This window comes from Chironomus tepperi, unplaced genomic scaffold (assembly GCF_022539635.2).
Source record: "Chironomus tepperi strain 1889 unplaced genomic scaffold, CSIRO-AGI_Ctep_v1 contig_177, whole genome shotgun sequence".
Taxonomy (NCBI): Eukaryota; Metazoa; Arthropoda; class Insecta; order Diptera; family Chironomidae; genus Chironomus; species Chironomus tepperi.
The window spans coordinates 878,028-890,604 of record NW_027226299.1 but is presented as its reverse complement, the minus strand read 5'-3'; the positions used below and the strand labels follow the sequence as shown (position 1 = coordinate 890,604).

General features: G+C 30.6%; 1 protein-coding gene across 1 annotated transcript in view; it reads left to right on the top strand.

The window, feature by feature from the left end:
* The window catches only part of GATAd (GATA zinc finger-domain containing protein GATAd), a 122,901-nt gene that overhangs the window by 73,495 nt on the left and 36,829 nt on the right, over positions 1 to 12,577 (top strand). The window contains exon 2 of the mRNA XM_070638802.1: positions 7,062 to 7,214. Coding sequence (XP_070494903.1) covers positions 7,062 to 7,214 — 153 coding nt within the window. The remainder of the gene's footprint in view (positions 1 to 7,061; positions 7,215 to 12,577) is intronic.

Here is a 12,577-nt window from a genome sequence, read left to right as displayed (position 1 = left end):
TACTTGATGGCCCATAACAACAAACAATGAATAGTTGTTGACGATGACGACAAAAGCAGCAGCTATTTGAATTGCGCAATTTCTTCTTACCATACCTAAGGCTCACTTCACTTCATGTGTGTATATTTATAAACCTATTGGTGTTGCTCGCAAGAATCTGTTTTGTAACAATATAATGATAATAATCGTGAGTTGAACATTTTCGTGGTCAAGTAAAAATTAGTTTTGAAAAATCGAAAATAATTACATAAAATGTCACTGGCAATATGGGCATGTTTAAATTAGATTCATCATATGATTCGTACCATATGATCATGAAAAATTGTTTTTATTTTCACATATTGTAATCCGAGTGACACAGGGAAGGGAAAGCTGTGTTGTATTAGTGATGAAATTTGACTAAATCTGTGGATTATTCGGTGGAAGTTGTTGTCATATTTGGATTTATTTGTTTTGAATTGAGATTATTCAAAATTAATGTAGTTTAATTCCCCTGAATTGTTTTAGGGGAACGTCAACCAAACAATTGTAAACAAATTAAATTTTTTGCATTTTCTGACTAAATTTGTCAATTTTTGAAGCTTGCAAGGTATTCGAATCATCACAAATGACCTCAAAGTAAGTTAATGAATCTTTTGAGGCTTCTATTTGCTGTAAAATTTGTAATTTTCCATTTAAATTCTTAAATTTTAGATTTCGAAAATTCGAACTTCAAAATTGTCGAATTTCGAAAACTAAACAAACTTAATTTCGAATTTCGAAAACTAAAGATCAAATCGCATCAGCATTGAGCAGTTAATTTGAAAATGATCTTCAATCCAAACAACAACACTGCTCTATAGCTCGACCAAATGTGACCATATGATCTCTTAATGTTCTTGTATAAAGCTCAAATAAAATCATGTTTCAATGATGATGATGATGAAGCTGAATTGAAGAGAAGAAACCTTCTATACGCTATTTTCCTCTTTTACCCACGATCATCTATTTGCTCTTTCGCGGATCATTATTACATTTTGTGCCATTTGTTTTTCTACTCGATTCATATTTATTTCTTCCATTTCCTTCTTCTTATTGCTATTCTTATTTCGATTTAAAGATCTTCAGCTGTATATACATTATTTCTACTTTAACCTTTTGCAAAAAGCTTTTAAATAAAATCTCATGGAGAGATAATGGCAAGTCAGCAAAAAAAGTATATGTTTATATATTATATGGGGGCCTTTCCAGAGGTTATTTTTCTCACATAAGAAAATGCTTCTTTTCATATCTCCTCTATCTCATTGTCGTTTTTCTTCTTTTCCTCCCTATTGCTATTGCTGCTGTTGTCTCACTTTACTATATGTTCATAGTAAAAAAAAGCAGAGAATGAACGAAACCTTTTGGGAACATGTTGCAAAACATCATAATTCGTGTAGCTCACGGGCAGAGTTGAAGAGAGTAGAAAAAAATTATTATTATTATTTTCAGCTGAAAAACCAGCTGATAATGCTTTATAGAGTTTGCATAATTCTGTGCTAGTAGTGTATGTTTTCCTCACTTTTTTTGCTCACACATGAGAGCCGCTCTTTATCATTTTGTATGTGCACAAAAAAAGAAGTATACTAATGTGTTTCTTGTTATTGCCTACCTCAAGTGAGTAATCACTGTTGGTAATTTGAGCTAGTAAATATTGCACACAGTCAATTTTTATGTAATTTTTACGGCAGCATTTTTTTATGATTATTTTCCTTAATGAAAGATAACGATGATTTGATGCATGTCTGCTTTTTTTCCTTCATTACATCTGCCTGGTTTTTTTTTTCTCTTTTTGCTGATCTGCTGGAGCTTTTTTTATCGCTTGGGAATTTTAATGTCGAAATGTCAATGAAACTTATTAATGATATCTGTAGACACATCCGTTGTATCGAGAAAGTTCAAAGTTTATGACACTTGTCAATGCTATTTACTGACTTAGCATGTGAATCTGGTTTTTTTAATTGAATTTCCATGTGTTTAAGCTGAGAGGAAATGGAATTTAATTATTGTAACTCTGAGCATCATGAATTAAAATTGAATTCTAATTTCTAACGAACTTTTCAAATTCAAAATTCTCAATCAGCCATTTTGAAAAAATTCCTCACCTCGAAAAGTATTTCTGCTTTATCTTCATCAATTCAATGAGTTATGTCGTTCTTTTAGCAAATAATAAATCTTCAGGATAGCAAGCCCATGTAACAATAAACCGAAAAACAAAGGAGATTAAAAATTCATCGTGAATCATAAAAGTTTTAAATTCATTCATACAATATGAATAAAAATAAAAACCATAAACAAGTTTTGTTCTATAAAATTGTGCAAAATATGTGTTACAATGACAATGTTGAAGGCGTTTAGAAACTCTTTGCATTACTATAAAAAAGATATCAGTTTTGATAAATTGTAAATTGCAACCCGGTTTGGTTAGTTTAAATGTCCGGAATGATGTTGTTTGATGACAAGATTCCACTTTGCGGTTTACTATATGCACACACACATTCTGTGGCGCAACGAAAAAAAAGTTAAATAAAAAACAAAAATATGCACTTTGTGTAAAAAAATAAGCATATGATAGACATGGTGCCGTAAAAATTGCAATGGAATGTTATTCATATGTGACTGCATTTGCGATATATCGCAAAAATGTGAAGAAAAAAAAGAGAAAACTTGCAATCATTTGATACGGGTGGCAAGAGATGAGATTTCAATCGGTTTGAATTATGATCGGCATTTATTGGCATACAGAAATCAGCAATGAAGAGAAATAGAAACATTTTAATATCACAAATTTCCCATAATAAGCAAATATGGTGGAAATAAAAAAATAAAGTTAAGATGTACTTGCCCCAAATAGTACAATACGCTTGTTGATGTCGATGATAGAAATGTCAAGGATCATAAATATAGAGAGAAAAAAAATTATCGTTTACTGGTTGCACTTTGAAGATTTCTGTTGCATCGTGATATCGAGTATTGAATTAATTTATGCTTTGGGGATATCACGGGTGAGATAGTCGCAAGTAATTGAAAAAGATTTAATCAAAAGTTATTGAGTATTTGCATTTGGAATAGAGGTTCTGTTTTAACGGTTTTTGAGAATTTGAATTTGAAAATGTAACGGCTTTTGAAATTTTGAATTTAACAGTCTTTAGGAATTTGAATTTAAATTTCAAAATGTAACGATTTCTTAAAGTTTAAAATCTAAGTAACCTTTTCAAAACCTTCATTAACCTCATCTAAATTAGATGCTTAATATAAGTATGTTCCATAGGCCACTTTTCATGAAAATTCAACCATAACGATCAACATAAATATTTTATGTGTTGATTTACTCACTTAAAAGTCATGCCTACAAAACGAAATAAAGAGCAGCAGTAACAAGATTCATATTTCTAACTTATATTGAGGCTAATAACCCAGTCATTTAAAATAAATATTCATTTCAATATCAATAAGTATAAAAACATTGAGAATTAAAATACGACTACTTATAAGTTTATTTCCATTTTTTAGCCTGGTCTGGTCAAATGTTGCTGATATTGCAATTGATATTACCTGCCATTATCTGTTTTAACATTACATATATTTTATATTTATTTAAATGACTGTTGATGTTACATTTTATAATTCAACATGCTTTTACATGCTTTTTTGGTTAACAAGCCAAAACGATCGAGACAAGAGAATGAGAAAAAAAAGTTGGACATTAAATAAAAGAGTGGAGAATGAATATAAGTATTCAAATAATAAAAACTGCTGTCGATAAAATTGTGAATGATGTTGATGACGTCCCATGTAGAGAAACTTTAATGAGATTTTAATTGTAGGCAGATATACCGCTGTATGCGTAATCTACAATCAACATTTTTTTTTTATCATCTGATGACTTTTACTTAATTTCATGGGGACATGACTTTCTGGTCTCACAACTGTATCGAAATAATTTACTCAATTGTTAATTGTTGAATGAATAGAAATTCAATTAAAATTTTTGTGTGAAGAAGGCTGGAAATAATTTGATCGCATTTATGGCGAATGAAAGGTTAACGGAAATTTAGAATTTAAATAATTTTGCTTACATTTTTGTAAACAAAATCATTAAAAACGGAAAAAATGTTGTTTAAAGACAGAAAAAGCTTCAAATAATGATAAAAATTTGCTTGCTCACAAAGATTTTATCAGATTTGATTACTCAAACAGCAAATGAACAACAAATAAGCTTGAATTTTGATAACAAAAACTCGATATGAGAAATGTAAACAACAATTTAGCAAAAAAATTGAATAAATTCTTTTACTTCATTACAATGCTCAATCCCAATGCTACAACAGTTCTGTAGACATCAAGACGTAGTTAACATAATTAACCTCAAATACCAAGCTCAAAAATGTTTTAATCACCTTTCCGATGGAAGTTGAAAATTAAAAATAGAAATAGAATAAATGTATATGGTGATGCATGTTGAGCACAGAAGGTGGAAGTACACTTCCATTGTTCTAACAATCGTACATTCATTGAAATCTATTTAAACCAACAATCAATCCTAAGACATCAAATCATCAACATTTTTTCAATTTAAAATGTTATTTGTATTATTTGTTTCTTTAAGAACAATTGCGTGTAAATCCAATCGTGCGTTTTACGATCTTTTTTTTCGTGTCATCATCAGATGGCGCTGACATATTCCTATCGATTTATTGATGATTGCATGACTATAGAAATTGTAAAATTGAATACAAAATCTCGACTGTAAGCTTTAAAATGGCATACTCATTAAACCAATCATGAAAATTATATTGACTGGAAATGAATTGAGCATTGAAATGTCTGACGATTAAGAAATAAAAGCAACATATATGCACGTATGAGTAACGAGAGGGAGAATTATATTTGAAAAGGATTAGAATACAATTATGAATATTGACAAACATGCCTTGTTACAATTTCACAGTGTCATTTGACATGTTTCTCGCACGACACGCATTAAAATGCAACTCGAGAGAGTTGGCGCATGCATTTATTCATACATATCTACTTATTGACATACAAAGGGCATTAAAATGTTTAAACAATTTTTTAACAACTTTTCAATTACTATGAAATTTAATTAATGCTAAGATCAGCTTGAAGACGATTACATTGAAATTGTTAATAAATTGATTTAAATAACTTCTCCCTCTCCACTTATGCTGCAACAATTTAGAATTCATTGAATCAACTTTTCGAGTAAAAAAAATTCAAAACGTGACTACTTGACAGTCAATTATAATTGAATGAAATAAAAAGAAACTGTTAAACCTTTTCATTTTCGTATTCCTGACTCTCACTGTATATTTAAGCACTGAGTCATGATAATGAAATGGAAGTTTTTGTTTTAATTTTTTGGTATTTACAATATTACATTTTATTAAGTCAATATTTATTGTTTTAACGGATGTCAAAGTTTTAAATTTCATTTGTTTAAGGAGGGGAGAGCAACTGCATAGATAAAAATTCAATTAAATTGCATTTAACATCGACTTCAGCTTTCAATTAGCTGATAATTATAGTAATTTATTCGATACAAAGTTATTCACTAATCTAGTTTGCATTGAAAACTGAAAATTCCTCATTTTTACATCAAAAATCACGCAGTAGTCTGCCCCTTGTTTACGAAAGAAGTTAAAAAAGTTGCAAAATTTTCATTTCACAAATTAATCTCCAAAAATTAGTCAAAATTACCATGGAAATTACCAAAATAAAATCAAATTACGCCATTAAAGGTCAGTCAACACAACAAAGATTCAAATGAATTCAAAAGCTCTTGAGCAAATGCAAGAAAAGCCAAATTTGATACGCTGCTCATATCTGGTCAAGGTAAATACTAAATACTGAAAAAACTGCAATCTAACGACATGTTTTATCTCAATAAGTATTTAGTTTCAGTAAAGATTTCATTTGAATTTCACCATGTCTGATGTTCAGCTTTCAAAGAGTTGTGAAAAACAACAAAAATTACATCTACTTGGTTTATTTATTTATGTAGAATTAATCGGATTGGCTTGTCCTACTAAATATAAATTAATTCACGATAATGAAATGCAATCGAGTAAGAATCGAGCGAGAAAATCGGAAACCTAATAATCTCCATCGACAACATTGTAATTTATTATGTGAAATAAGCGACTAGGTAGATAGATTCATGCTATTTTCATAAATAGTGAGATCATAACACCCATCAAATAAGATTAGTATGTAAAAAGGGAAAAAATCAAAGGAAAATTTACCGCAAACAGTTTCATTTAAAGTGAATTATGTGCGACATTTGCAAGCTCTTCTGGTATAACTCAATTACGGCATAATTATTTTGCATTGTGCCACTAATTAAATAGTCAATAATTGATGATAATAGCATTATAATTCTTTTTATTTTCATTTTTTTGTGCTCGCGATATTTGCACATGTAAGCACATCGAAATCGTTGTTGTATCTTCTCACAGCGGCGGTACAACGACGACGGATGGCAATAAATAACACACAAAAGAAAAACCAACATAAACTGCAATAACAATGCAATTATTTATGTTGCATCAGAGCCTCTGATCATTGATGAACACTGTATTGAGAGGCTCTTTTTGTCAGTGCTTCTCGCTCTCTTATAGGATGCTATTAAATTTTATGGCATTCTCATTGATTTTTTATACAAGATGCATTCATATTTTTCTTATAAATGTATGACAACAAAGGTAAGATAAGAAAGGCACAATAAGAAAAGGTTGATATTAAGGCAGAAGAAAAGTATTATGTTCTGCAAATTGATGAAGATGTGCATCAGTTAAGTGATGCAAAAAAAGGGGAGGTGATCAAAATGACCATAACGAGATACAAGCCAATACTCATACTTAATTAATCATAATTGACAATTACTTATATTGATGGAACATGCGAAAGAATCACACATATGAAGCATATAATTTACATAATTTAAATTTATTGATGACATCATTATAATCGTTAAATAGCACATTACTCAATTCTTTATTATTATTGTATTCTGATTACAGGCATCACCTAATGATGGACTACCGCCAATCGTATGCATTAAGTGTCGCGAGCAGTTAGACTCTTGTCATCGATTTCGACGCGTCGCACATCAAACACATCAAGCACTCCACGATTATCTGCAATTTACCTCAAAGCTAAATGGCACGCCACAGGTGAGTTTTCTCTTTCATTTGCACTCTTAACGCGGAAAAGTCTTAACACTCGGGGACTTGCAATTGCGCGCGATATATAGGTTCGACATGAACACAACAAAAAAAAAAATCAACAATGTAAATAAGAAAAAAAAGATCTTCAATCCATGTACTTGCATTCAAATTAATTCACGAGAAGCATTTAAGAGTTTCCAATGCAAACAATTTGTTTGTTTATTATGCAATTGAATTGTGACAAAAATTACTACGCAATCAAGATAGAAGAAGGCAGGCAATTATTATGAACATTTGCAATAATATGAAATAGCAAATAAGACTCTAAAGACACCTGAATAATAATTTTTTGTTTGCAATATTGAGAAAAATTGGCAGTCAGAGCGCATTTTAGGGTATGAAGTACCTTAGTAGATCGATAAGAGTAGGTCAGTGGTGGTCAACCTGTGTGTCACAACTAATGTGTGCAATAGGTTGCCCACCGCCGGACTAGGTCAACTAGTCATAAGTAAGATGTATCGCATCATTTCTGGGTTCGATTCTCAAACTGAATGATCTTTGAGCACTTAGAACTAAAAATCATTTGGACCAACACAAAAGACAATAGAATAATGGAATTGCAGGCAGAATTGTGGGATTATATCAATTTATGGCATTTTAATTCTACAAAATCACTTTACCAACTATGTAATCTCCATCAAGAAGGCTAAGCTTGAGTTCTCAAGCTATAAAACTTTAATCTATTACTTACATCAACTTCCTGTACTTAACCACCCAAATTGCATACATCTAGCGCATCATTTAATGCAAATAAAAAGAAGTAACGCGATAATAAAATATAAGCAAATGCGCGCGATAGATATAGAGGTAAAAGAGAGTTATTAAAATAAAGAAAAAGGCAGATAAATTTCAAATGATTTGTTTATGGAAATTGTGTAAATGGCATAAAGTAAGTACGTAAGCATGTGAATGAGTGTCTCTCTCACATTTTATGGTAAATTTATTTAAATGAAATTCTTTATGCACCTTCTGTGTGTGCATATATACTTATGTTTATATTCGATTGAAGGCTTCAATTCTTGCTGATATCAGCAATTAAGCAACATGCTCTCAATATACAATTTACCATTTATGCGCGATATAAGTTGGCAGTTGTTGCATTTTCTATAATTTTAAATTAAAGTAATGTCAACTCCAACAGGGTGTAATGTTGCAGAAAATTAGAATTCATAGCACATAGAAGCTGAGCAGCTACTATATCGTTGTAACTGCTGCTGTTTAAACGCCTTTCGCTTTTTTTCCTACAAATGCACTCAATATTTTCGCAGGCAACATCCTTGAGTACGAAATGCAATCTCCATCGGTGCTAGCAAATTAAGTTAAAATTTATTGTCTCAAATTCTACAATTCCTTACCGTTTGCCCAGTTCTCATGATCTACGACAAAATAAATAGACACTAAATTGCAATTTTTAAAGTCAAACGAGAGTAAAAAGAGAGTGTTGTATGTATGCACAGTCATTTATATGCCTTAGATATTCCTCTTTATGCAAATTACGATTAAACAACTGCAAAAAAAGCAATTAATAAAATATATTTATAGATTATTTATGTCTATACCGAAAAGTATACAAGTTTGCATCATATGTGCAACCCTCTCACCATAGACTGCTCCTCCTTTCAGTCACAATATCGCTCCTTCTCTGTCTCACCTCTTCCCTCGAAATAACCGAACCAAACGGTACGGGCGGTGTGAAGTTTAATGAATATTAATGAGAATTATGGCGCACATAAATTTATGATATTGCCAACATTTTTTTTTATTTTTTGCTTCACTCTTCATTTAGTAGTTTTTATTCCTATATCCGTGCCTAATAAACTAGTAGCTAATGACGATTTTTAGTTGAAGGTGAAAATGGCTTTTTACTACATTACAAATGAAGCAGCTCATGTAAATTATGTATGTAAAATAAATAGAGAAAAAAATTGTGAGCCTTGTTCCTTTAGGGCTACCATGCTGTGCTGCCTTATTCGCAATTGTGTGTTGTTCAGATTGGCAATTAAGATTAAATGTCGCGCGCAAATTGGAGTGAAGTGAATGGGAATAAAAAAATATATTTCAATTCTATTTGTGATCCGTCTATAAACACACACAGCACAGCACAGTGATCACAATCAATTATTTTCCGTGTCTCTTCTTTTAGATACTGCTATTAATAGTGAATGGATATTTCATAAATCTGGAATCTAAATATACACATCTGCACCCTTTTACTTTTTTTTCCTCTCTCAAACGTCCATCAAATATTTTTTTTTTTGTTAGTTTGCTATTCTCCGAATATGTAGTATGGGCAAATGTTATATCTAATCGACATAATGGACTATTTGACCTTTGAGCGATTTGTTACATTCGATTATGACAATCTTGAAAATCATCATATGCAGCAATATAAATTAATAATAATAACAATAATTTTTATTGAAAAGTGATTCACCATTTGCCTCACGATGGACATGGGTAATTGGCATGATAGGTAGTTAGATTGTAGATTTTATGACCATGTTTTTTTGCAAGTATGGGAGATTTTTTGAGTCAAAATGATGAAATATTGAGGAGATTGATTGGTAAAATTGATGGATTGCAACTTTTGCCACTTTTTTGGAGTGATTGCTAGATGAATTGTTGATTATCTATTGCTGGATTTGAAATTATTTGAAAATTAAAATTAAATATGAGAAAAAAATTATATGAAAAATATTTTGAATTCCATAAAACCGTTAAAATTCCGAACTTGTCAAAATGCAAAACTATTAGGAATTCTAACAATTTTAACGAGCATAATACAGTTCTTAGAAAACAAACAGAATTATTTCTTGGTCACGACAAAAATGCACCATATTCTCTCATAAAAACGTCGATCATACTCAATATTAACAACAGCAAAACAAGCAAACAAATCGATTTGCTGTTTACCAATATTGAACTTCTGAATAGATTGTAGCTACTGTTAGTTTCTCACGTTCACCTTTTTTCGTGCCTTATAATCTCAGACTTATCAGAATGAGGAGGTAGAAATAAGAGAACAAAAAAAAATTTACTTTAGATCATTATCAAGAATCAACATCCGTTAGATGAAATTACTTCTTTTGCAAAAGATCTCATAAAGTTTATAGGTTAACACATGTTTTGCATTAATGAAATGGAATTGAGGATGGAACGTTATCATGAACAAATTAAAAGTTTCTCTCGCTTCCACATCAAATTTATTTCGATTTGATATAGTCATAAAGCATTAAATGTCTAATGACATCAACTTGAACAGTTTTTCATTCAATTAGTGATTAGAACAAGTTGTAGCTTTCAATTTAACAATTTTTTCACTCCATCCATTAATTTCATGCTTAAAACTGACTTAATTTGAACCGCCAAATGACAAAAAATAACAGATTGCCATTCTCTTTTGTCTTTTTTTTTCTCAATACATAGTTTCTGCTTCATGCCATAGAACATGAAATTACTTTAAGATTTGTTGCCATTATTAATTTATATTTCATTTACTTCTTACCTTATTTGAGGTGTTCGTCCAGTCACATTAAAGGCATTGACTAAAAAAAACATATTTCCCGCCATCAACAAATCATATAATTTGGCACATTTTGTGGATTTGAGTTTGGCCCTCAAAGCTTTTTGCAGAAAATTTTTAGATCAAAATCTCGACTCACTTGACGACTTGGAACCGATGGTTGGATATGTATCCACTAATTTATATTTTATTTATTTTTTTTGTGTGTGCGAGGCCTTTAATGCTTTAAATGTAATAGATAATTTGGCGCGGTGTGTTGGAGACCTCCATTATCTCTCTATTTTCGTGCCTAGATAATGACTCAATGGCGACTGGAAATTGTGTAATGGACGTTGATATTAAACAAAACATAACAGCAACAACAAAAAATGAGTTGAGAGCCATATTTTTTTACATTTTTGAAATTGAAAGTTGTAGATCGAGCTGTTTTGTTAGAAGAGTCTGTAAAATGATTATTTAAAGTGATTTAAAGGTTTTCCCATCATATTCGTCTTTGGCAGCGCGCAAAAAAAAGTCGTGAATGAATTTCTGATGGAATGTTTGACGAGATGAATTATTGCTTTTGTTGCTATTTATGTCTTCTCCTATACAGATCAGATGGAGATGAAGATGTGAGTTAAAGAGACCATTAGATTAGACCTTTTCCATCATCAAAACTCATGTACTAAAATGGTACATGAATATCAAATGGAAATAAACAATTTCTCATTATTTATGCAATGCAAAATAAGTTAAATGTTGATTTTTAGCTTATTTTAGGATGATTTATGGTGTTGTTTTGGTCTTTGGGAAGTAAAATGTTAATTTTTGGGCTTATTAGATTCAAAATGGAAGATATTGTTCAAAACAAACAAGAATTTTAAATTTTTGAAAACCGTTAAAATTTGAATTTTGAAAATTCGTTAAATTTTGAAACCATTTACTTATCCAACTCAAAAGTGCAGCTGCCTTCATCAAAAATCTCATTCATTACTGCATCACAAGCAAATGAACAATGAATTTCATATCGTTTTCGGTGGGCTCACATTTCAATTCAACCCAGTCATCTTCTTCTTACTGTCAGCATCACTTGAAAATGCCAAATTAAGCCCTAAGTAGATCACAAATGGGACTCAAATTAGAAATCGAATATAATATAACATGACGAAAAAAAAATAAGGTTTCAAATTGAATGAAAACGTGACATTTTATTATCGTGAGATCTTTGATGACGAACGAAAGCAGCACAAAAAATGAAAAAAAAAAGATTCTTCTCCTCATTGCTTTTCTGCCATGCTCTCCTTTTTGTCATTGAACTAAATTCATACTGTGTCTGTTCATTCGCTTATTTTTTTCGAGTAGAATCTCATGTCGAACTCAAATTGAGTTGATAATCATGATTAGGGACGACACTTTTTTGAGGTTAGATCAATAAATTAAACGAAATTTGTGTCTAAATCGATAAATGTATGCCAATTTGTTTTCCAAATGCTACATGATTTATTTATTACATATGTATTATGGGTCTATGAATGGTCGATAAATTGATGCTATCCAAAACTATCAAAAATCCATTTTAATCTCATTTGTACAGAAAAAATATGAAGGAAAAATAAATTTTAAAAATCGGTAGCTTAATAAAAAGCAAATAAGTGGGAATGAGGCAAGCAAGAGGATTATCTCAGATTTGCAAAATTAATGATTTTAGTGATTATTCAAGTTTTTAATGATTTAAACCAGTTTTATTAGTTTGAATTTTCAAAATGTATTGTAACGGTTTTCAAAATTTTGAATTATTTCATGACAA